This window comes from Colias eurytheme, chromosome 18 (genome assembly GCF_061535395.1).
Source record: "Colias eurytheme isolate Ceu_HAF_F1 chromosome 18, ilColEury1 Martin Lab GWU primary, whole genome shotgun sequence".
Classification (NCBI taxonomy): domain Eukaryota; kingdom Metazoa; phylum Arthropoda; class Insecta; order Lepidoptera; family Pieridae; genus Colias; species Colias eurytheme.
The window spans coordinates 4,331,448-4,357,310 of NC_142997.1; the positions used below are offsets into that span (position 1 = coordinate 4,331,448).

At 35.3% G+C, this 25,863-nt stretch overlaps 4 protein-coding genes across 5 annotated transcripts; 2 read left to right on the top strand and 2 right to left on the bottom strand.

Moving 5' to 3' along the window:
- Nucleotides 1-194: 194 nt before the first annotated feature.
- Nucleotides 195-16,457, bottom strand: Epp (Ecdysteroid phosphate phosphatase). Of its 2 annotated transcripts, XM_090112597.1 has the most exons (15): nt 16,139-16,457; nt 15,323-15,563; nt 14,923-15,118; nt 14,497-14,583; nt 13,910-14,079; nt 12,675-12,720; nt 11,928-12,020; nt 10,313-10,408; nt 3,752-3,922; nt 3,601-3,665; nt 3,241-3,407; nt 2,387-2,553; nt 1,860-1,998; nt 1,645-1,754; nt 195-1,231 (listed from the first exon to the last, which is right to left on the bottom strand). In XM_090112597.1, the coding sequence occupies exons 1-15, from the start codon at nt 16,243-16,245 to the stop codon at nt 981-983; spliced, it is 2,106 nt and encodes a 701-aa protein (XP_089968723.1). In that variant the 5' UTR covers nt 16,246-16,457; the 3' UTR covers nt 195-980. The 2 variants fall into 2 exon arrangements, with proteins under 2 accessions (XP_089968723.1, XP_089968724.1); XM_090112598.1 differs by lacking the exon at nt 14,497-14,583 and having other exon boundaries at nt 196-1,231.
- Nucleotides 8,642-10,250, bottom strand: LOC149900566 (uncharacterized). The gene has a single exon (XM_090112676.1). It carries the CDS (start codon nt 10,130-10,132, stop codon nt 8,642-8,644), a length of 1,491 nt encoding a protein of 496 aa, XP_089968802.1. The 5' UTR covers nt 10,133-10,250.
- A 4,199-nt stretch (nt 16,458-20,656) lies between the features above and the next one.
- On the top strand, nt 20,657-21,422 carry Nop10 (Nop10 ribonucleoprotein). The gene is made up of 3 exons (XM_090112718.1): nt 20,657-20,820; nt 21,016-21,058; nt 21,257-21,422. Exons 1-3 carry the CDS (start codon nt 20,767-20,769, stop codon nt 21,352-21,354), a joined length of 195 nt encoding a protein of 64 aa, XP_089968844.1. The 5' UTR covers nt 20,657-20,766; the 3' UTR covers nt 21,355-21,422.
- A 778-nt stretch (nt 21,423-22,200) lies between these two features.
- Nucleotides 22,201-25,167, top strand: mr (anaphase promoting complex subunit morula). Its single transcript, XM_090112432.1, has one exon. It carries the CDS (start codon nt 22,504-22,506, stop codon nt 24,838-24,840), a length of 2,337 nt encoding a protein of 778 aa, XP_089968558.1. The 5' UTR covers nt 22,201-22,503; the 3' UTR covers nt 24,841-25,167.
- Nucleotides 25,168-25,863: the final 696 nt, after the last annotated feature.

Here is a 25,863-nt window from a genome sequence, read left to right on the forward strand (position 1 = left end):
TCATATTAAAAATGTTTTCACATTATTTTTTTATCTTCTATGTGTATCAAGTTGAAGTTACTAGTCATACATTGTATCCTGGATAAGGTTTCCTTTTTTGTAATTATTATAAAACTATTGTTGTTATTCATAAGGGTTATAAATAAAACAATTTATAAGAAAAAATAAACTTTATTGAATTAAAATTCAATATAAATTATAAACATAAGTGTTTTATTTAATACAATTTAAGGTATGTACTATTAATTAAATAGTATCATTACAAAAAAGCATAAAATATAATATCACATCACATAATTTTTAAATGATTGTCTCTGATTGTAACATAAAACTGATAAAATATGACTATATAATACAGTAACGGAGATAATTATAGTTATATATAGTTCAAAAAATTCAATACCTGCCTATCAGTAATTGTTAACTATGTGACATACATTTTCTAGCATACATTCAATTGATTTTCTTATTTATGTAATAATTGTAAATTGTTCTACGTGCAGTTTGATAGGTCTGTTAGTGAATTCTATATAAAGTGATTTGTTATATGACTAGATATTATAATAAATCAGAATGGTTGATACAATAACTTTAAATCTTTATGTATATTGGAACACGATACTTCATCTTATACTAAAGTGAACGTTATACAAAGTCTGTTTATAATAAACTAAGCTTAAACTAAATTAAACCTAAAATGAATAATTTGAACTTATATTGGTGCAATTACAATAATATAGCAAAATATGCAGTCTTTATAAAGACGATAGCCTTATAGTCTACAATTAACTTTTGTTTTAACATCAACATTAGAAGTAAAACATTGCCACACTAATTTAGATGTGTTGTCGCGATGAAAATAACAAATCTTTAAACACAACTTATATATGAATGGAATAAAACATTATCCGAATAATTTTAGTAACGATACATTTCTGTAAATTGACAACATAATCCTAATAAGGACACAAGCATCCATTTTAAAGGTCCAAAAGCATTTTCCAATTGTACCTTCCGGAACTAGAGTTTATCGAGGGTGGACAGGGTGGTGAGACAATCTCCCAGGGATTGGACTTCATGGCTGCGAGGGCACAGTATGGAATCCGCAGTAAATTAGGGCTGGTTTGGTAGGTGACGTCATCTTTGTATGATTTACCCTCGGCCAGCCGCTTCATGGACAACACCATGACGTCTAGTGTTGCCGCGTGTCCAATGAATATAATGTTACCACCTGTAATAAAATAAATAATGTAATACTTTGATGGTAATGGAAGTCATATATTTATGGAAAAAATGTGTGCGTGTACTAGTGTATTCACTTCTTTATGACCTTATTTTTCAAAAAATAATTTACTATATGCAACTTTTCAGAAATACGTGGATACACGCGTGGTAGGGATAAGAAAAAGATGGCGCGTAACGGAAAAATGTCACGCGTAACGAAAAAATGTTACACAAAATTTTTATCCAACCCCGATAAAGAAGTTTCACTTCAACAAATTATCTGAAAACTACATTTAAAAAAATATGTTGGTTTATTTTAAAGAATAAACGGATAAAATTAAACACTTGGATAAAAAGGGAGGTACTTATGAAATATATTAATACATATTATATTATATACATATTATATTACATATATACCTTCTGCTTCTGTATCTTTCACAGCTGAATGCATCACGTATTGATTTCTTTTGAAGAAATCGTCTAAAGTCTCTGGTGTGTTCAATTCCAAATCGACATAGGGTTTGTAGCTGCAGAAGGAAATAAATATTTTGATTATAAAAGACAATATTTAAACAAAATTTTTGTACACTTTTTAGCACATTTATGTGGATAGTGATTAGTGCAATACTTACTTCAAATCGACATTAAGTCCAGCTTTGTGCATTTCCAGAGGAGTCATAAATGGTGCCATTCCTTTAGCAAGATGCCACATCTTGTATTCAAATAAACCTGGCTCCACTCTTATTTTTACTGATGGATCTGCTTGCATACCTGAAAATATAACACAAATGGTTATATTTCGCTTTTAAGTAAAATGTATTTTAGCGGTTTTTAAGTCTGCGTTGATTTGAAACCATAAAACGTATGTGCTGTGCTGTTGAATTAAATTTTAGTATTTTTGTACCGAAAACACTTTTCATCTTATTGTTAACCACGCAAGCGCGCTAACCGCGTGTTCCGTGAAAGTGGATGATTTTATTTGTGTGTTTTTATTCGTTTGTGTGGTGGGTGGGTCGTTGTGTGTGTTTGTGTTCAACAAACATGTGTGTGCGTGCGTGTCCGTAGCGAACGTGGATGTGTGTGCGTGTCCGGGGCGTATGTGTATGTGTGTGCGTGTCCAGGTTGTACTCGTGTATGTGAGTGCGTGTGTGTGACTCACCGAGCAGCAGCGCGTGCGCGGTCTCGACGGAGCGCAGCGCGGCGGACGCGTACACGTGGCGCACGGGCACGCCCCCCGCGCGCAGCCCCTCGCCCACCAGCTGCCCCTGCAGCCGGCCCACGCGCGTCAGCGGCGTGTCCAGCGCGTAAGAATCCTTGCCGCCCACGCTGTAACGCGCACCAAAACGATTCATCGATTATAATTCGATAACTGTAAGCCACGGTTCCGTCCGCGTGGTCAAATGAAATTAACAGCATGATTGGGACATCACTAGCATGCGAGATTCATGTTGGGTCAACCGATTTTTCGTGTGCTCCCATCGCGTTAATATAAACATTCGTCATAGCCCGCTAATGCAAGCCTTGGCGCACTGCCCACAACACGCTGCATATTGCCTGCCAACGCACAAACGCGCGTACTTGCTCCGTAAGTAAGCGCGTTACAGATCTTCATCATCGTGTGACGAAGAATTTAATTTATTGTGCGACTTATTTACGCATTCTACGTGATAGTTAGGTTTTGTTGTCGATTACGATGTCGATGCGGGTCAGTGTGCCAGTCACCTAAATGGTGACTTATCAAGCTTATGCCAAGTGTCCTATTAATTTCGTGTAATACAAATGAGTACACATCGAAATGGATCCTCTCGTATGAATAAGGTGTTATATCGCGGTAAAATTTTGACTATATTGATCTGTAGTCTACCTTTTTCTAGGCAGAAAAAATAGCTCCGTTGCGACATAAAAAAAGGACAAGCAAACTCACTTTCTGAATTATAATATTAAATGAGATGTTATAAACGGTATTTACAAAGAGTCAATAATTTAAAATAAGAATTAACAGAGAAAACTTACCGTTCACCCAACTTCTCCGGCATATTTAAGTCTTTTCTGACATATTTCCCATTGTTGTCGAAACAAAAAGGCACCCAAACACCATAAGTGAGATCAACTCTTTCTCCGTGCCGCATCGCAAATACCCAACGACGGTCCTTGCTTGTTCCATTCGTTGCTTTTGTCTCCTTAAATTAATTAAATTCATGAATATATTATAAATTTAAGGACAATTTGTAAGATTAATAAAATGTAATAGGTATTTTCATAATCAAACTATATTAGCAATATTTTCGATTAGGCAAATAGCATGCCTCACTACAGAGCACTATAAATAAAACTATCTACAAAAAGAAATTATAAAACAAACAAAAAACCAACCTTGCAATCTCCATGCGTTTTTGAGTCACCATTATTGCATGCAGTGTCGGATTTCCAATCAACACCTTTTTGGAAAAATTATACGGTTATACGATTTGCAAATAAAAAAACCCTAATAACTCAATTAAATATAGAATATGCTTGTACACACCTTGTGTAACGTTTAATATGCCTTCAGTTTTATCAAGTTTGACTGTTTTCCAGTATGTTTCCCAATCCTTGTAAGTCTCCTCCGACTTTTCGTGTCCCAGTTCGGGCGAATCCTCATGGGGGTATGCCATCTCAATATCCGTCGAGTCCGACTCCGACTTTGAATCAGTTCCTGTATTATAAACGATCAAGTATAAACACAGGCATAGCAAACGATCAGTAGACATCGTTTGTGCTAATGAGTGATGTGTGTTGTGTATATCAAACAACCCCTTGCAAATAGAGCGCTATTACAACTGCCTAAGGTTGGGAGGCATTTTGATAGCGATGAACAGAATAATAATATTTGATTGATAGCCGATAGGCATGTTTTGTTTCAATGCTTTGGTGTATTTGTGATTGTGTCGCATTACATTGCAAGCATTATGTGTATAGCGATAGTTCGATCCGAGACAAAGACATTTTTTTTTATTGGGAATAGGGAAGCGCTTGACCACAATCTCGCCAGATGTTAAGCTGAGATGTGGTCTAAGATGGAACGCGCTTCCCTAGAAGGTACTTCTTTACTCTACGCTTGACGACCCCCATATAGTACTCGTCGGGGTACACAGATTCAGGAAGCATGTTCCAGTCCCTCGCGGTTCGGATAGAGAAAGACATACCTTTATTATATGCAAGGTTTAACAGGACTTAAACTGGAAGTGTAGTTAGCTTTTAATAAATAACATTAAAATTAGAACAGACTATATTAGATTGGTATTGTAATATTAAAGTTTAAGTTAAATTAAGTGTACAACAATTTTGATATTAGTATAGATAAACGTACGAGTCTGCCTGTAATCGTAAAATCTTACCAAATATTGCGTCTGTGACCGAGTAATGATAACAATGAGATTTATCTCATAACAGGAACTAAAAAGTAGATCCTATCTTTTTCTAAGAAATTTAAACCATTATTGATAATTTTTTGAGACCGCTTTTTAATTTCTATTTCTAAAATTCTATGGCGGAACTTAATATTCTAAAGGCCAGCTTTCCAACTTGCTGATAAAGTGTATTTTATACTTTTACCGTATATATTTTTTTCGTTTTAATTGAAAGATAATTAATTTAAACATAATATAATACCAAGAAGCTTATCCCAAGGGTCCACCGGCCACTTCAGCCTGCCAAATATATAATCAACTAGTGGTCCGCCCCGGCTTCGCCCGTGGTACATATTTCGCAATAAAAGGTAGCCTATGTCCTTTCTCAGGTATCAAAATATCTACATAACAAATTTCATGCAAATTGGTTCAGTAGTTTATGCGTGATTGAGTAACAGACAGACAAAGTTACTTTCGCATTTATAATATTATCTAGTATGGATTTCACAAATTATGAATAAGTATGTTATGTATAAAAATTTAAGTCACAAATCTTAAATTATATAAATTATCATTATCAAGAAGCGATGAAACCGGCTTTAATATTTAAATACCAATAGTGGTTTCATCAATATTTAATTATGTTATTAGTAATAACTAATTAACTACCAAATTAAAGAGATAATAGATAACAATAATTCATATTGTATAAAGAATTTAGTACTTACTTACCTTGTGAGTTTTTCATTAAATTCTCGAAATTTATGCAAATTAAAATATGAAACGAAAGCGATAAATTTACATTCAACAGAAGGTTAGATAAATACTTATTGCTATTAAAATGTATAAATACCTAAATAGTTGTTTGAATTGATTGTTACAATAACATATGCTAATGCATCAATAAAATTCATTTTTTTTTGTAATATCTGAATTCTGAAGACATGATTTTCATTGAAAATTAAATTAACTGTAATTGAAAATAAAAAAGAGCGTGTATGCCGTGTAGTACACGTGTCAGAAGTGAAACTTCTATGGCAAGATTCAAAGATACCAAAATCGTCACTTTACTCCATGACGGGACGGTATTGCCATGACGCGACCATTAAATTTTACTCTCAACGCACCTAAAGAAGTTTCACTTCAAAAACAAATGTGCTTGCTCAAGCCACAGAGTCCGGTCCTGATGCCGAGTCACTAAAATCTACTAAAGAATCTTTTAAAAATAAGCAGTTATGTTTTTAAGTATAGAAAAAATCCATTCGTATCTTTCACTATCACTTCGTAAAAAAAATATCCATTCTAATTGGAACGTCAATGAAACAACGAGTGTGGAGTCTGACTGGTTTATTAAAAACTGTTAGAACTACCGACAGTGAATTATTACCAAACCACCCTCCATTTTTCCCCTCTTTAAAATACATACATATTTGAATACAAAATACAACTTTAAATAACAAGAACTTAACAAACTTAACATTTTAATTTTTTTTTTTACTCGTTACTAAACAACTTACGAGAACGCTCGTAAGCTCGTACAGCTCGAGCGGATGCACCGTCAGGAGGAGGGGTGGGGGAGCGCGTGACTGAATTTGCGGTCGATTTACCTGTATCCTTATCGGTCGCGTCCTGGTCCTCCTCCTCCTCCGCCACATCAGCACATGTCCCGTCAGCACCATAGCTTGCGGGGGCACAATCAGTCGATTTATTCAAATTCGGCCGGGATAAAGAGAATCGACTTTTACGGTTCCCGCTATCCAGTGAAATAATTTGATCTTGATGCCTACGCCATTCGACCCCGTCATCAACCTTCACCTTATAAGAAACAGGGCCGGTCTTTTGCGTCACATTACCCTCGACCCATTTAGGCGACTTACTGGAATAACTACGTACAAGTACGGGATCCCCGTTCTCGAAATTCCTATCCTGACCTCCCTTGTTAGCCATCTGCCGCTGCTGTGCCGTGCGCACCTCTGCAGCGACGTCCGGACGTAACGCGTCTAAGCGACCGCGCAGACGGTGGCCTAAAAGCGCTACGGCCGGCGAAACTTTAGTCGTGGCGTGCTCCACGTTACGATATTGAAATAAAAACTTCGACAGTGCTTTAGAAATATTTTCGCCTTCATAAATAGCCCTTTTAATTACCTTCTTTACCGTCTTAACCGCATTCTCCGCGGCCCCATTACCTTGTGGTCTGTACGGTGCCGACGTTACATGTTGTATACAATTTTTATTACAGTAAGTTTTAAAATCTATAGACGAGAACGGGGGGCCATTATCAGTAACTAGCTGTGACGGTAATCCGAATCTAGCAAAGATAGACCTCAACACTGACACCGTGGATTCAGTGTCAGTTCGTTTCATTGCAATTACCTCAATCCATTTCGAGAAAGCGTCAACTAATATAAAATATTTTACACCCCCACATTCAGCAAAATCCGCATGAACCCTTTGCCAGGGCCCTAGGGGAAACTCCCAAGGATGTAAAGTGGCGTGGGGCGGAGCGTCCCGAACCACTCGACATGCCTCACAAGATCGACACAAATTCTCTATATCTGCATCCAAAGCAGGCCAATAGACGTAATTACGAGCCAGACTTTTCATTTTGTTCACTCCTAAATGCCCTTGGTGAATTTCCTCCAGGACCCTCGCGCGTAGCGGAGGTGGAACAACAAGCCTGTATTTAAAGATCAGACACCCCAATTCGTGTATGATTTCGTCCTTACGTGCGAAATAAGCCTGCTCCTCCTCACAGCTGGCTCGAGCCGGCCATCCAAACAAAACATATCCTTTGATTTTACATAATAATTTATCTTTATATGTCTCCGCCGCAATATCTTTAAAACTTACAGGCAATGAATCTTTAACTAAATCTACATAACTTAACGCTTCCGTGGGGCTCCGCTCACACGGAAGGGGCAGACGAGACAACGCATCCGCGGGACCGTTCTCACAAGATCTCACAAATTCTACTTTGAAGTCATAGGCTGATAAACGCACGGCCCACCTTTGTAAGCGGCTTGCAGCTGTTTGTGGTATTCCACCCTTTTTACCGAAAATATGTGATAAGGGTTGATGATCGGTACGCAATATGAACGATCTCCCATACAAATATTGATGGTGTTTAATTACCCCAAAATAAATCGCGAGCGCCTCCTTGTCTAACTGACTATAATTCCGCTCCGCCGAATTGAGCGACCGTGAAACACAGCTGATAGGGCGCTCACTCCCGTCCGAGTAGCGATGCGCCAGGACCGCGCCCACCCCGTACGCACTGCTGTCCACTGACAACATGAGTTCCCGACCGTCTTCATAATGCGCTAATACTTTATCACAGGTGAGAGCATTTTTAGCTGCAATAAAAGCCTCCTCGCATCTCGAATCCCATGTCCAATCGATGTCTTTTTTTAAAAGTGCATGCAAGGGTTGTAACATAATGCTTAAATTTGCAATGAATTTCCCATAATAATTTAACATTCCTAAAAAACTTTTTAATTGTGTAATATTCTGGGGCCTCGGGGCCTCTGTAATAGCGGCTAGTTTATTTGGATCGGGACGTAATCCTGTTTTATCGATGATAAAACCTAAATATTTTACACTTTTTTGTAAAAAACTGCATTTTTCAAATTTAACAGTAAAACCCATAGCCCGTAACCGTTCTAATACTGTACGTAAATTTCTTAAATGACTTTTCCTATCCACCCCGGTAACACAGACGTCGTCCAAGAATACAACGGTATTTGGAACACCCCGAAGGGTTTCCTCCATGATCTTTTGAAACTTCTCCGGGATACACGACAAACCGAATGGAGTGCGACGATATACAAATGTACCGACGTGCGTAGTTATAGCCGTATAACGCTGTGAATCATTCGATAACAAGCATTGTTGATAACTATGTTTTAAATCAATTTTTGAATACTCTTCTCCCCCACTCAGTGAAGCGAACAATTCCTCGATCCGAGGAAGTGGATATGGATCACGCTTAAGAATCGGATTTATAGTAATTTTATAATCACCGCAAATTATATATCGCCGCATTCTTTAACCACGGGTACTATCGGCGTCCCATAATCGGATGACTCAACACGGTAAATAATTCCCTCTCGCTCTAACCGCGCCAGCTCGCTCTCCACGCGAGCGCGCAGTGCTAACGGCACGGGTCGCGCGCGCACGTATACGGGCTTCTCATCCTTTACATATAACGTTATTGTTTTTTTACAAGTTCCTAACTTATCCGTAAACACCTCCGGAAATTCACACATTAATTGACTCACAAATGGATCGCTCTTTACATCCACATTAATTTCCTGTAAATCTATGGCTATATTTTTAACTCCAAGAGCGCGTACCCACTCTCTGCCTAACAAAGGACGTCCCCCGTTCTTAATTACATAAAGTTTACAATTATACACGGAGACCTTACCGAGGGTTACATTTACATTAATAAATCCAAGCGAGTTTATCGTCGAACCGACATAACTGCGTATGTTTATATTATTAGATAATACAGTTTTATTACAAAAATTACGCCTAAAAAAATCTTCGCTTATGGTCGAAATTCGGCTGCCGGTATCGACTTCGAACTCGATTGGACGTCCATCCACTTTAACCATAACTAAATAAGGTTGGTCACCTGTACCGTCCACTTGGATGTTGAAAAATTCCTCGTCTCGCTCATCGTCACTCACGTAATTATGTCGGGCGTTCGCCCGCCCTTTGCCACTCACTGATTTACACATATTTTTTAAATGGCCACGCACACCACACTCATCACAATTATAATTAGCAAACCGGCACTTATCCGGCCGGTGCGGCCTCCCACACCGCCAGCAGCGGCCGGTGCCGCCGGCCCCGCCGCCCGCGCCGCTCCCGCCGCCGCCGTGCTGCGCGGGCGGGCGCGCGGCCCCGCGAAGCTGCGAGCGCCGTACGCTCGCCTGGTGCAGGCCTTCGCCCGCCGCCGACCCGCTGCCGCCGCCCACGCCTGCTGCGCTCGGGGCTGCGCTCACCTCTGCGTGTCGTTCCGCCGCCTCCAAGGCCAGAGCCAGCTCCACGGCCTGTTTATAATTTATGTCTTTTTCGGCAAAAATTCGCGATCGCATCGCCTCACTCGCCAATCCAGAAACGAACTGGTCACGTAAATTCTCTTCTAAATTGCTGCCGAAATTGCACGTAGTCGCCAAATGTTTTAAATTATGTAAATATTCTGTGAGCGGCTCGCCGACGAGTTGTCGACGTAAGCGAAAAACATGGCGCTCGGCTATCTCAGAACGCTGTGGTTCTAGGTGTTGTCTCACGAGGTCAACGAGCTCTTCAAACGACTTTGATTCAGGATGCTCCGGCGAACATAAATCGCACATTAGTGCATATGTTGTCTCTCCAACAACAGTAATTAGTAATGGCACTTGCAATTCATTTCTGATTTCGTTCAACAATAAGAATTGTCTCACACGGCGAATATATGCTGGCCATTGTTTGGAGTTAACATCAAACGGCTCCAATTTCCCTATAGGCATGTTCACAACACTTTACTCACGTCACGCGTAGTTCCGACTCGTCGCCAATGGAACGTCAATGAAACAACGAGTGTGGAGTCTGACTGGTTTATTAAAAACTGTTAGAACTACCGACAGTGAATTATTACCAAACCACCCTCCACTAATCTTTCAATGAATAATTGTAAAAAAATTACGTACCTAAATTAGTTCCCAGCGATATGGCTCTGTGTAGCGTCCATGCGTCTGACTCCGCCGTGCGTTGCGTGTACACAGCCGGCAAGTAGCCACTCACACCTATACGAGTTTATATCATTATATTATTAAGTGTATTCGACAAAGCCTTAGTCATTTTTTTTTAAAAACATTCTAGGTAACGTTATCTAATCTTGTTCTTAAAACAATAGGAGCACAACACAATGTTTTTTGTATTCTTGATGAAGAGCCTAAAGGATTTTAGGTCGATTGATGATAAATTATTTATTTTGTTAGCTGTTATTGTAAAAAATATTTCTTTCTAATGATTATTAAAATTATTCGACTCTACAAATAATGAATATGTAACAATAATTCCTTCTAATATTATAAACGCGATGCGCGAAGGTACAAGTTTGTTTGTCTCTACTACTAAAGCGATTTGGATGAAATTTGGTACAAATATAGTTTTAATGCCGGAATTCGACATAATATAAATAAATAAAAAATCCCTTGGACTTTTTAAGAGAGAATAAGTCGCGCAGGGACACGGACGCAAAGATAGTATAGAATATATTTATATCTCTATCTGGCCACGGCCCACGACATATAATATCTATTAATATACTTTCCCTTGAGTATTTCAAACCAGATTAAAAATCGTAACTGTATATTTTTTTTATGAAACGAAGGCTCTACCTGTTTTTTTTTTTTTTAATTAATAAAAGGGACGGAAAATACTTAAATTTAATAAGTTATTACTTGAAGGGTTAAAACAGGTAAGCAATCAGTTGCTTTAATCTTTCAAAATCAACAAAACACCTTAGATTGAATAATACGTAAGAAAACTAGTATGTATTGATAAACTATTCACTACCTATATAAAAAATGTGACCTTCACCTTCGATTGTATTGCCACACAAACAATACAGCTCACAGACCAAGTTTCAAAGATAAGGCTGAGGTTACAAATCGCCAGTCATTCTTATTACATATTTTCATAACGATATAAATACGTAATCATAACTTTTACACGATTAAGTATCGATATACAATATCTTTACTTTTAATTTAAACCATGTGATTCAGATTTTTTGGGTATAGTTATAATAATAAATATCATCATGCACTAAATAAATGCACATTTTAAAACTGTTATCTGTAACTCAATGTTCTTAAATTTAGATAGAGTCTAGAGATGTTGTGTAAACATATCAAATTACAATAACATTCCTCGGACATGCTTTATAATCATAGTAATGTACTTGCAAATGAGATAATGTTCCTGATATAATATCGTTGATGCATACTAGTTACCGACAAACATACACATAGATCTTATATTATAAACATCCACAACACTCATAGGCTATAATTGAGCGAGTCCGTTAAAAGCAGAATTTCAAATGACGTCAGCGCACCTATAACACGATAACATTGTAAAAAAAACAATTAAATTGTATAATTTTAACATACATAATATTACGATTATTATATAACACATGTAATACTAACCTAATAGTCTATACGCTTTCAAACATTTCCCGATGAAACTCATTGTGATCAACTAAATATAGACGTCATATTTAGATTATAAAAAATGGCACAGATAATACATTACCTGTCAGCCAAGAAGTGCCGTGTACCCAGCCGTCGGGGGAACTGTCAAATTGTTTTTCTTCAATGTAAATATAATCGCCGAGTACCAGCTCCAATTAGCTGGGTCCACACCGGCCGATCCAGTGATCCCGCGATCCGCGATCCAGGATCGCGGAGCATGGATCGTGGATCATGTTAGGCCGATCCACTTTAAAAACTTGCGATCCAAAATATGCGCTCCAAGTGATCCTAAGGCGATCCGTGACTCAGCCAGTCTAACTCTTGTACGATATGGAGTCACACGTACAACGGCGGCGTCTTGCCGTTGCAGCAGTAACTTTTATTATACTGAAATGTTTGCGCAAAAAATAAAAAAAAAAGAAATCGACGGTTTTGGGTGAAACAACTTTACAAAAATCGATTGGAATCTGGGACTCAGCTGTATGCAGAGTTAGTTTCAGATGAAGTGGAACACATTTTTGCAAGAATGAATGCTATTCAATTTGAGATATTCGACTTTCTGAGATGTCCATGGTGAGGTGGATCGCGCGATCCAACACAACCGTCCACACCGCGCGCATCACGCAACTGAGGCACCTTTGAAGCGGGTACAAAAACCGCCCGCTAACGGATCGCACGAGGTAGGGATCGCGCGCGGCAAAACGCGTGCATGGATCGCGCGCGGCACGTCCACACCGCCCGCATCTTTGGATCGCGCGCCTGCCGCGCGCGATCGGATCGCGGTGGATCGGCCGGTGTGGACCCAGCTATTCGTCATTGGCTTCCGGTACATAACTTTGTGTTACTTTATGTACCTGATAAAATAATTTACATAATTAAAATGTCTGTAAATAAAAATGATCATAAATTATAACTTGATAGTAAAGACGGGTCTTTATTAACTGTTACATGATTTTTTTTAAATGTGTTTTTATGTCTGTTTATTTAGAATTTAGATAAAGATATTTTTTCAATTGAAACTCCTATTGAAATTACTCTCAACGCAGAAGCGTTGAGAGTAAAATTTCAAGGTCATGCCATGGAGTAAGACGACGTATCTTTGAATCGTGCCAAAGAAGTTTCAATTCTTACACGTGTGCTCGGCACAGACGCTCTTTTTTTTGTAATTACTAGCCAGGAGAAGTGCCTAATTTGAGCTTTAAGATTTGCCTTCTGATGGTAAATCATTTTTTTAATCGGTATCTTATCGGAGTAGTTTGAGTTAAATTGTAGCAATGACCTTCAGAGCCGTCTCTCACTTCTCCAATGCAAGAGTATTTTGTACGTTATCAAGTGCAATACAGATAATATAAAACAGGTTGACGTTAACACTGAATACAACATTATTTAATTTATATTGTTTCTTTCTACTGTTCAGTTTATTTAAACATTTTAACATCAACACCTAAAACGAGCGGCACGTGAATAAATAATTTCAATAGAATATCCTGAATCGAACTTCGTAAACAATAAATATTCGTTTAGCACCCTATAAAATTATTTTTTATTGAACTATTAAATGTGGTGTAGTTTTTTTTAATAAAATTTTTACAGCTCTACCATAGTAAAAAGAGAGAAGTAGACGAACTCCCGGCGCGGCCGTTAGGGACCTAAACTCGCGAAACGCAGGGTTGTCACTTGTGACATTGATATTTTCAAATAATAATTGTATAAACAAACACCGCCAGCTCACAGCAATGGCGCGGCCCTCACGAGACTGGTACGAGAGTGGGAACCGAGCGGCGTTGTGTGCGTGCGTACGTACATAAACGGGGGGCGTGGCCAAGTGTTCCGCGTACAAACAAACGGTGCGATGTACCTTTGTTCGAAAATAACGTACTTCTCTTTTTTTACTATGGCTTTACTGATGCAGTGTAGTGTGACTTAATAAAAATATTTAATTGAAACTTATTTAAGTCAAATGGTTCTAAAAGTCGTAATTTGGTATGAGTATAGATATTATACCTTATTTAAATTTAATTGGGGATTAAAAGTGAGACATACCTGATGATTAGCAAAACGGGGATCTCTGGAATATAGTCTTAGTTCCCAACTTGTAAGAGGATCAGGTTTCAGCTCCTCTACAAGGGTCTTTAATGCATCATACTCTGATTCCTCAAAATGGTATGCTAACGTTATGTGTAGAGACTTTACATGGGCTTCCAGATTAGTTGCTACAATACATTTTAAAGCAATTAGATAATAATAATACATACATAATGTCATCAAAAACATACATGTTTCTAAATAGGTAAATAGGTATACGCTAAATGGTTAGAGGTGAGTTGAAAGATGTTTATTATTGTGGAATATGAGGTATATATAATTTCAAATAAAACGTATATATGATACGACGTAGAAAAATGAAAACATTAGCACAAAAAATAATACTGGCATCAAATCTAATTAAAAAAAAGCAAAAAAAAACATAAAAAATAGCATACCTTACATCAGCATCCAACTAATACTATTGACATTGCAAACTAAAAATATAAAATAAATATATTGTAGTAGCATAAAAAATAAATAAAAATCAAGCATTAATATCCACATATCATGCATGCTATCCGAGTTCTGGCTACAACTCTTACATATATCCTTCTCCTGAGGCATTGTGCACCACGGAAAGCAAGCACCCAATGCATCCAAATGTTCATAAGTATCCACTTTTACACCCACTGTATAAACAAGCTTGTTGTTAATCTATGTATGTAATATTATCACAATAGGATCAAGTAATTCACTTGTTGCAAGAAGCCAGAGTAATATAGAAATTGTTAACTAGTTTTTTAAAGTATTAGTAGTCAAGTCATTAGTAATAGAAACTTCATTTTGAAATATTTATTTTATACTTTCTGAATGAGTATAATGAATATAGGGATAAGGGCTAATGTTTAATTAAGATTCATACATTTTGATAGAATGAAAGTATCATAATATAATATAGTGAAATAAAGTACTTGTATTAATCAAGACTGATGAGATAGACACTTCTTATTTATCCAAATTTAACTTACATATTGAAGATACTTCTTTCACAAATTGCATAGCCATTTTCTTTAAGTAATCAGCATGTTCTTCAGATATAAAGAGGCCCATAAAATTATGTGATATATATGGTTCAAGTTTAAGCTGACATGCTGGTGGATCCCCCACCATTTCCACCACTTGCTTCACTGCTTTTGCAAGCTGAAGTGATGCTTCATCTGCAGCCTACCAAGATGATGATGATTAATATTTTGTATTAATAATATTGATCAGATTATTTCTAGTATGCTTATAGTTCTTCTGGTCTGTTGTTTGTAAGACAAAAGAGGTAATATTCAATGTTAAGAACTAAAAACAATCAGTCAACACATTTTATAAACAAAGTATTATATAAAAAGTACACTAATGAGTATGATTCTGTTAATTTACCTTAAAAAACGAGACTAGTGTTATGTGGGGTGGAAAATTATGGGCCCCATTCCAACTACCAATGGCCTTAGACTTCTCCCAGAATGCATGTAACTGACTTAGCAAAGGGCCAGTGGGGGTCGCGTAAAATATGTATTCCCTTGGTTGTTCTGTATCTATGAAGGCGTCATTCACATGTGTGAGTAGCCAGTCTGAAGCCAGTTGCACACTGCGGTTACCAGTTGCAGCTAGTGCTTTTAAACTGGAATTTAATAATTCATTGTAATTGTTTCCTTTTTAACATGCTTTTATTTGTTTGCCCTGTATATTTGTATGTGACTAACACCTTAAGATAAAAATCTGTTTGTTTAAAGTGATAATACAATCATTTCATCAGTTTAAATATATTAATTAATTTAATGACACAGTAGATTATGTCTTATATTTACGAAAATTTCTAGTGTACAAAAATTCTGTTAGCAAACAGTGTTAAGCTAATAACAGGACATTATTCAATGCTTTTTGCATATTGCTCATGCTTAATACTATGTTTTTACTTCATAAAACTTATGTAAATATACTTTTTTAAACAGTATTAGAGTTTATATTGATTTGATTTTGATGGCCACATAAGTTAGGAGTGTCTTTAATTGATATGATAAAAAAATGAGCCCTTTGTTTCTTTTCGGAGCAAACACAGAGACATCCTATATCCAATATTTATACTAGTCTTTCGTTTTGCTTTTAAAATTTACCTATTAAATCAAATAAAACAGAAACTCTTCAATAATAAAAAAAAATTTATAACATTCTTTTTTTATAAAATTTTTAACTCACGCTCGGTTTTTTGGAAAACCCATTTGTAAAAGTATTTGTAACGGAGATGCATCTTGTTTAGAAGTTTTACTAGACGTAGAAAATTTTCTAGGTGGAAGATTAGTCATATTCAGTCAGTTCGGATTGCAGATCAATAACTACAGGACTGTAAACAAAGCACAAAAAGCTCGAGTCCCATCTACCCAAAATCAAACAATATTCAATTTAAACATTTAAACTATTATCAAACAGTCTCAAACAAAAATATTTTTATCAATTTCTTTACAAACGATACAAAATCACATACAAAATCAGATAACGACACGATAACGATTTGACAAACCGATATAATTTTCAAAAGTCAAATGTTTGTCAACACTCAACAACACTCGCAACCTCAGCTCGCAACATGCTCGCAACAACATAAGATATGAGTGTGACAGATGACAGATTCTATAAATAATCTATTTGTATTCTGGTTTCTGCGCAAAGAGTATATTTCTGCGCCACGGACTATTTTTTTTAAACGCTCATAAAATCTGTTTGTATGTTTGTATGGTGTTTGTATGTAACCAATAGAAGTAACAGGCTCTTTAGTACCCGTTTTTAATAAAATAAACTACTAACTAGTTTGTGCACTATGGCGCAAAAAACAGTCCGAGTGAGAGCGTTCTTGTTCCCAACTTGTCTTCTTCTAACTAGGTGACCATGGCCAAACAATATAAGGGACAAATTGCTTGAAAAATGGGCGTGTAAATGTCCTGTACATATTATTTATTTATGCATTTAGGCTGCTATTTAATATATTCAAAAATAACTAAAACATAGTGTACGTACTTAAGTTACCGTAAAATTGGTAGTTTTCCAATTACAGAGCATAATGCGACTCAGTGGTGCACAATGCCGAATTATTATTATTGCTGATGCTTAGAGCGTTTTCACATTATCCGATCCGATATCGGATATCGGACGCCGATAGCCGATATCCGATATCGGATACAATTTGCCCTTTCACATTGTCCGATAAAATCGTTCCGATATCATCATGAGTGCTGCCAGAAATTTTTAGAGAAAACTAAACTAAATTGCCAGTTGATAAAAAAAAGGTATAATTAAAAAAAATCAAATGTTATATCATAGTTGTACATGTACATTAAAAATAACTACGATAAAGAAAAACAACTTCAAAAAAGAAAAGTAAAATGTAAAAAAAGATTTGATATCACAAATTACTGCATATTATTTAGATGTGCTATTTACTAAATAGTTTTGATATCGGTCATTTGTATAACATAATATCACAGCATAATATACTTATGTTAACACATTATAAATTAAATAAATTTATATCAATACCTACTACAACCTAGTATTAGTTAATAGTTTTAGTAATACATATTAGCTAGTATATTATTATTAGTCTGTGATATTAGTATGTAAATACCTTTCAAAATCTATTAAATGTATTTTTAGCAAGACGTACCTAGTCATTTAGTCATTTTTTCACTACATGCATTTATAAAAGTTCATGTAGTACCTATGATAAATTTATTAAGTGATACAATCTTTGTTCACATTTTCTTTTCTTTTTCTTATTACACTGTAATATCCTAAAATAATATTGTCACTCGTTCAAATATATTTGTAATATGATTGTTGTAATTTCCTGTAAGTAAAGATACATAAATTACTTTATTGTCATAAGCAATTATTTTAGAATTAAGAGTTTTCAAACTTTGTATTCTTTGTTGTAAATTCAAAATAAAAATAAAATCGGTGTGAAATCTCCTCCTTTTTTTGAAGTCGGTTAAAAACAAAGCACTCAATGACAACAATACAATAAACAGCACAACCAACATCCGAGTAGGAGGAGGAGCGAGGCAGTATGAGATAAAATAAAGATGATAGACACTAATGTTTTCGAAGATAGATTTTTGAATAATATATTTTTGTTTAGTTCAGTTCAGCCAATTGCCGTATATTTTAATACGGCAAATAAAAATACCTGCCGTATAAATCGTATTTTAAATGCCTATAAATACTTAAATGTGTGTTTTCTTAATAAAAAAAGGTTTCTTTTAATAGAAAGGGTTTTAGGTTAAAAGCAAATAATTTTTTTAAAGATTGAGCGCCTTAAAAGACTGAAAATACACAAACTAGTGCTTTTTTGCTGTTGGTATACTGCCTTTTCGAAAATTGAGTTGGCAACACTGAACATTATCGTCCGATAGCCACTGGGAATATCGATGTCGGCTCCGATATCCGATATCGGACCGGACAATGTGAAAGACAGGTACATATTTCATACATTTTACTTCCCTCCGATATCGGTTATCGGCTATCGGCTTCCGATATCCGATATCGGATCGGATAATGTGAAAACGCTCTTAATTGGAACGTGTTTTCAAATGCACCAGCAGGTTGCGCTAAGTTCAGTGTTGACTGTTGAAAAAAAAATATTCATGTAGCAATAACCTCATTAATGTGCAAATAAAGTGGTATACACACGGTATACATAAATAATTGGTTGAAAACTATGTTTGTACCTTCATCCATACCTATATTTATTTTTTTAACACAATTTGAATTAACTTTGATTATTTCGAAAAAACTACAATGAAACGAAAGCTTTAAATTTTTAAAGTGAAACTTTTATTACATCGTCTCAAACTTTTTGGTCTGTGTAGCGCACGTCGCGTGTATCGCGGCTGCCGTCACGCGACATGCGCTACACAAAGCAGTGTTCGGAACCGTTCGAACAGTTTCACTTTTACCGTGGTTTCATAAAACCACACAACATTTTTTTTCAAACAATTAATAATATAACTTACGGTAATATAATATAAAAAAAATATATGCGTGTACTAGAGTACAAACGTAAGAAGTGAAACTTCTTTATGACCTTAAAAATGTCACGAGTATGGCGTAACGCAAAAATGTCACACGTACGGCGTAACGCATAAATGTCACGCGTACGGCGTAACGCAAAAATGTTACACTAAATTTTTGTCCAACCCTGATAAAGAAGTTTCACTTCAAAAATTGGTTGTTTGTAAAGTAGGTTTACGATCGAGATGTTTACGTGATAACGTCTAATTGGTGGCAGCCACAGATCTAGTATCTGTGGTGGCAGCGCTCAAGATGAGACGGGAGATCGGTCCGTCTCTCTCTCGTTATACCTGCGATCGCGCTCGTGAGGTTTTGGTTTGACCCAAATTTCTGAACATGTCACCCGACTAAAACTATTTTAAAAACGTTATCACGTTAACAAAACATTTTGATCAATGCCAACCTAAAAAGGGGAAAACACATGTTAGTTTTCTGTCACAGTTGGGCGTTGGCATCGATTGCACGCATCAATTCACGCGCATTACTTTCGAGTGCTCGATTGTGCGAAGCGTTGCTGAAACATTCAACGTTAAGCATTATGCCGCATAATGCGCTCTAGTGCTGTAATTGGAAAACGGGGATTGTAATTAGCCCCGTAAGTAATAATTTTCATACATGGCTGATTAATACAGTTTTTATCGTAATGTAGCCTTATCTCTTAGGTGCTCTATTGTTTCTCTTTTAAGTCTTAAATTTTAATATTTATATCTGATACGTGAGATGGTGCAAAGTCAAACAAAATTCATGGTCACCCGTACCATTGCACCAAACAAGAAGCACCTAACTAACTACCTAGGTGTGAAAGGGATAAAAAAACATACAGGCGTCATTCCATGTCATATTTTCTTGTTACAAGTTAATGTTCATACTGAAATCTCCAGTGTATTAGCACAGTATTACAATATTATTTCCTACAGTAAGGAATCGCCTTTGATGTCGCGCGATGCCGCCGCCAGCGTAGGTACTTACGCTGCCACACGAAAATACGCTAGGGTTGCAACAAATGGGAAATAAAACAATTGTGATTATTAATATTATGATGAAATCATTTATTCATAATATGTACATTCAAAATAATTGCGATTTGTTCATAAATATATTATAATTACAGATATTGCACTGCTAAATATTATTTACGTGGACACTTTATTTTTGGATGTTCTTAATTGTATATTATAACATTTAACTAATGCATTCGCATTGGGATGTACAATCTGATTAATAGAAAATAATGAGGACAACATATACATAGCTTTGATTTTAATTCAACAGATACAATTAATACAATCTTTCTGAAATATTGTTTCCTTCTGGGATTTCAATGTAGATTAACATCCGTAAAGGGAACAGTTTGTGCGCGCCATAATAGAATAATATGTGAGTACCTATGTATAATAAAATTATTACACAAAAAATACGACTGCGTCGTCCTTTCGCGCTAGGTAAGGCAAACTAAGCGTGTTTGCCTTACGCGGCCCGCGTCGCCCGACCCCCGCCAGTTCCCCTCCGTTTCTCTGCACAAGTACATTCGTCGCACTACTGTAGAAAATATGGTAATACTGTGGTATTAGTTATAAGCTTCTTGGTTGACACTGGGCTGTGGACTGTGGAGTGTGGTTGTCAGTTTGTCATATTACTTGCTCTGTGTTTGTCACTTGTCAATACTCACATGTACATTTGTGTTGATTTGTGTATACGTTATTCTTCATTATATTTAACTTGTTATTTTGTTTGGTTATTAATTGATTAGACAATTAAAAATGTATTTGAGATACTTTTTAAACGAAAATGGAGACCGTCAATACACATTAGCGGTAAGAATCACGTGTTTACCTTTTGTGGTTACCTTCCTATAAATTAGAAACATTACCCAAATGTATGAACATCGAGATAATATTAGGTATATGCATTAAGCGTGAACCGTGTTAATTTTTTTATATGTCTAGCCATAACAGTACCTGAAAGTAGGATATTTTAGAATAACATCTTAATTAAATTTTATATTTCAGACTATTGATCCTAGCGGAAAACCTACATTGTCTGCACATCCAGGTATGAATTAATTTTTAGGTCAAAATAGGAAGTAATTCATACTTTGTAGTGTTAGTTGTTACCTCTCGATGAATGGCAAAATAAAGCACACAAAATGTTAATCATAAATATAATTATGTAAAAACAAGAAAAATATTATCATAATTATTGTTATTTTGCATATTATTTGCTACAACTAACTGTTTTTTGCTTTTGCAGCTCGTTTCTCTCCTGAGGATAAATATTCAAGACAAAGGATCACTATTAAAAAGAGATTTGGTTTGTTGTTGACTCAACAACCAGAGCCTATTCATTAGGATGCAACAATCTAAATATAAGCATTAGTATAAGTGACTAAATGTAAAATAAATTTATAACAACACAATTTTTGTATTTTTTTAATATGCACATTATCCTATCCTACTTAATATTGTTAATGGGAAAGTTTGTTAAGATGGATTGTTACTCTTTTGCGCAGATACTACTGAACCGATTACAATGAAATTTGATATGTAGGTAGCTGAAGATCCAGAATAAGACATATCCACAGGAACGGAAACGGTCGGATATAAGTACATATTTTGTTTCTGAATTAAATGAGTCTATGAGATTTAATAATATGTAAAAAGATATCGAATTAATTATCGTGGATAATTTCTACACCCTCTGGTTCTAAAACAGTCAATTTTCATTTTATAATAATTTTGTTTCTAAATTTAAGACAGTGATCAAATGTTAAGACATAATTTCTAAATGAAGCTGCTAGCTAAATGAGGCTCAATTTAGGATAGTGTAGTGCTTAAACGATTTCACCTGGTATATCATTTATGTATAGAAATTACTCAATATGATTACAAATTCCTAATGCTTAGCTGGCTTCTCAGTTCTCACTGAAAAACCATACAAGTATTCTGTGGAAATGGCAAAAAACTAATCTTGCTGAAGTTTTCATCTAATTTTGCGACTACAGACCGATCCAGCCGTACTTTCTTTTTAAAAATAATGGAATGTTTCCTTTCAGCAAAATTTGCTATCGCTGTATTTCAAGTACTTTCTCTCCAAGTCCCATCGAAAATTTGTATTATCTATGAGTATCATATAATCTGTGCATATAATTATATTTATCTATGATCAAAAGTCAATTTGGTCAATACCTGTCAATGCAAATTTCAAACACCAAAAGTCAAAACCGTAGTCAAAACTCAATCAAAACTCAAAAAACAATTTGAATTTAAAACTTGAAACGCCAGCGGCCAGACAGATTAATCAAAAGTAACTTTATTTAAACGCTAGACTGCGAATCTGTGCTGCGAATTGCGATGGGTAACTTGTTTCAAAATATAAACTTGAGCGTATTGTGATTTGTGTGTGGTTGTCCATCTTTGGTAAACCTATATTAAAGAGATACCATATTACTTGCTCAGTGAGAGATACAAGCAAGAGATTCGAAGAGTCTTTTCTCCAAAATGTCTCTCAAAGGCGATGAACTCAATGTTTATTGGAATAAAATTCACTACGGATTTCCGATCCTCAACGATACTTTATTTACTGACTGCACTGAGGCTGAATATACACAAATACAAGAAATAATAACCAGTTTAGGTATTCAGGTTAAAATACGCGATCTTGTTATTGTTAACATGGAAAAATATATGCGTCAACATATAGTTCCTACGTTTTGGGCAAAATTTATTAAAGTAGATGAGGAGATAAAGGGCTTTCAGCTGTTCAAGTCTGCAGTAAAAGACTTATATGAATCAATGAGAGGTTTTTGTTACATGCTTAGAAGACTAATAAGACTAAACAGTGTTTGTCCCAACAAAGGACCTATTTTGGGTGAGAGGGATATTATTAATGGATTTAGGCAACTAGTGAGATCTACCTTACTCTCACAATTGCCTGTTGATTTTCATGTTATTATAACTCATTTTTATAAAATAGCCTTCAATGTTTTTGATAATGAAAATGAAAATAATTCAGATATGAGTGTCGATGTTACATGTGCAGGATGTTTTAATGAATATTCCGAGTGTAGCTGTTCATATATTGTTAAAGTTTTCCATGAGACCAACAGGAAACTGATGGAATTGCAATTGCTGGAGAGACTTGCTGGACAAGTGCTTACAAATTTTATACAAGTAAGAATGGAAACACACATACAAAAACTCTGTACTGGAACTTTTGATGTTTCACATATATCCCATTTAGAAAATTGGTTAGAAAAAACTGTAATAACATGGTTGACACGAATTTATTGTGGAGGATCATCAAAAGCACCACCGGACAATAAAAATATGCAATATGCTATTGACAAATTTAATAAAAAATTGAGCTATTTTTTGTATCATACATATATGAAACTAAGAATTGATCAGTTATTTAACATAATTATTGAATATCCCGATTCTCAGCCTGCTATTGAAGATATCAAAGCTTGTTTGAATAAAACAGATCTGTGTGCCTCATTGTGTAAAAAATTACAAACTGCTTTAGAGACCCGACTTTTGCACCCAGGAGTAAATACACCAGATATACTTACAGCTTATATTTCCACTATCAGAGCCCTTCGATATTTAGATCCATCTGGAGTCATTTTAGAAAAAGTCACAAGGCCTGTTCGTAGTTACTTAAGGAATAGAGAAGATACTGTTCGCAGTGTTGTCAGTAGTTTGACAGAAGAGGGATCTGGTAGTGAGTTGGCTGAGGAATTAGCTAAATATGCAGCTACTACAGGAGAAGAGATTGATCAGGAAGAGGCCTGGGATGAGTGGGTTCCTGAGCCTGTGGATGCAGATCCCAAACAAAAACCTACCAATAATAGAAGCAATGATATTATATCAATGCTTGTTAATGTTTATGGCAGTAAAGAATTATTTGTTAATGAATATAGAACTCTGTTAGCAGATAGATTGTTAGCACAAAGTGTAATCAACACTGAAAAGGAGATACGATACTTGGAGTTGTTGAAAATAAAATTTGGAGAGTCTCACTTACACTTTTGTGAAGTAATGTTAAAAGATATTTCAGATTCAAAGAGAATTAATGCTCTCATACAACAGGATGCAAACTTTGTAGATTTAAATCAAAAATTTACATCAAATGCAATGATATTATCTGCTCAATTCTGGCCCCCCTTTAAGGATGAAAGTTTGGAATTACCAGAGGAAATTAAACATCATTTAGAAAAATATACAAAAGCTTATGAGGCATTAAAAGGGAACAGAACTTTAAGTTGGAAACCTCATCTAGGCAATGTTAATATTGAGATAGAAATTGGTGAGAAAAAATTAGATTTGACTGTGTCACCATTTAATGCAACTTTAATTATGCACTTTCAAACAAAACCAGAATGGTCAATTGATGAACTTCATCAGATAATGCAAGTGCCAATAAATGTATTGAGAAGAAAAATAACATACTGGCAGTCACTCGGTCTCATCTCTGAGAAGTCTCCCGATGTGTATGTAGTTGTTGAGGAATCTGAGGCGAATAAATCAAATGTAACATCCAATCAGGTGCAAGAAATGATTTGTGAAGATGAGGAAAGTGAGAGTGTAATGGCCTCTGTACACGACCAAAGAGAAGGTGAACTTCAGATGTTCTGGTCATATATTGTTGGTATGTTAACCAACTTAGAAACTTTGCCATTAGAACGAATACATCAAATGCTCAAAATGTTTGCTTCTCAAGTTCCTGGCGCAGAATGCCATATGCTAGAACTGAAGCAATTTTTGGATACAAAAGTACGAACACATCAACTTGTATTACAGAGTGGCATGTATAAATTGCCAAAGAATAATTGAGTAAGTGTGTAATTATTCAGAGTATTTATTTTCAAATAAAATAGATTTTGTCATGTCATAAAACTCAGTCTTAGAAAGACTTATAAAAATAATAAAAAACTGGGAAAGTAGAAAGCCGCCAGCAAAAAACTGTAGTTCAAAACCATATCATTACCATTCGTAAAGAACTACATTCTAAATAATAATGATGCAGAATCCAAGAGTTCTTTAGCAATTCCATGGATTAACATCTTCCATATATTTATTTATCTATGAACCTTGTATGCCACTCTGAATCTCTATTGTATTTTAACAAAGTTTGTAAATTTAGTATTAATGAACATTGTACTTTTATCTATTTAACTTAACTATATTGAATCTTATTGTAATCAAAATTGTATAACTATAAATGAATGTTATAGTTCCTTGTTTCCTAACATTGCCTAAACCTTTTTTGGTGTCTATGTTCAAGTTACTATGTAGTGTGTATGTATTGTAGCATAAGTTAAATGATTTATTTGAATATCTGATGTACTGAATTTAAAATAAAAAACAAATAAAGGTATAACAGAATTTTATTTTCACCTTTTAAATATAAAAATTTGGTTATTATATTACTTAAATATCTGTGAGTTACAAATGTGTTTTTAATACGTTGTATTTTTAGACTGTATGAGTAAAAAATGAAAAAAAAAAAATTAGCAATAAACCACCACAGTTACAATAAATTGTTTACATTAATACTTCGTGATCTCATAATACATAATATGGTGTCAGTCTTAACATCTAATAAATACTGTTTAAAGTAAACATAATCATAGATACTGTAAAATAATACAAATAATAATATAATGGAATGCTTTCTAGTACATAATATACAAATTTAAATAAATGCAAGCAAACTGCTACATAAGGTAATAATAATAACTCAAAGTTTAAAGAATACATCTATAACAGAAAAAGTGGAAAATAATAATGAGAATTTTTTTCAGTAAAGTTTACATTTTGGAATGCAAAGTCGGGTTCATATTGAGTTAAGATTAT

Excerpts from the sequence above, each read along its gene's own strand:
- Epp (XM_090112597.1), bottom strand. The coding sequence starts at position 16,245 with ATGACTAATCTTCCACCTAGAAAATTTTCTACGTCTAGTAAAACTTCT. Across the intron at positions 14,584-14,922 it reads GAAAGAAGTATCTTCAATAT|TGGGTGTAAAAGTGGATACT; the intron begins GTAAGTTAAATT and ends TTGTTTATACAG. Across the intron at positions 1,999-2,386 it reads CGCGCACGCGCTGCTGCTCG|GTATGCAAGCAGATCCATCA; the intron begins GTGAGTCACACA and ends TTATATTTTCAG.
- mr (XM_090112432.1), top strand. The coding sequence starts at position 22,504 with ATGTCTCTCAAAGGCGATGAACTCAATGTTTATTGGAATAAAATTCAC.
- LOC149900566 (XM_090112676.1), bottom strand. The coding sequence starts at position 10,132 with ATGCCTATAGGGAAATTGGAGCCGTTTGATGTTAACTCCAAACAATGG.
- Nop10 (XM_090112718.1), top strand. The coding sequence starts at position 20,767 with ATGTATTTGAGATACTTTTTAAACGAAAATGGAGACCGTCAATACACA. Across the intron at positions 20,821-21,015 it reads ACCGTCAATACACATTAGCG|ACTATTGATCCTAGCGGAAA; the intron begins GTAAGAATCACG and ends TTTATATTTCAG. Across the intron at positions 21,059-21,256 it reads TACATTGTCTGCACATCCAG|CTCGTTTCTCTCCTGAGGAT; the intron begins GTATGAATTAAT and ends TTGCTTTTGCAG.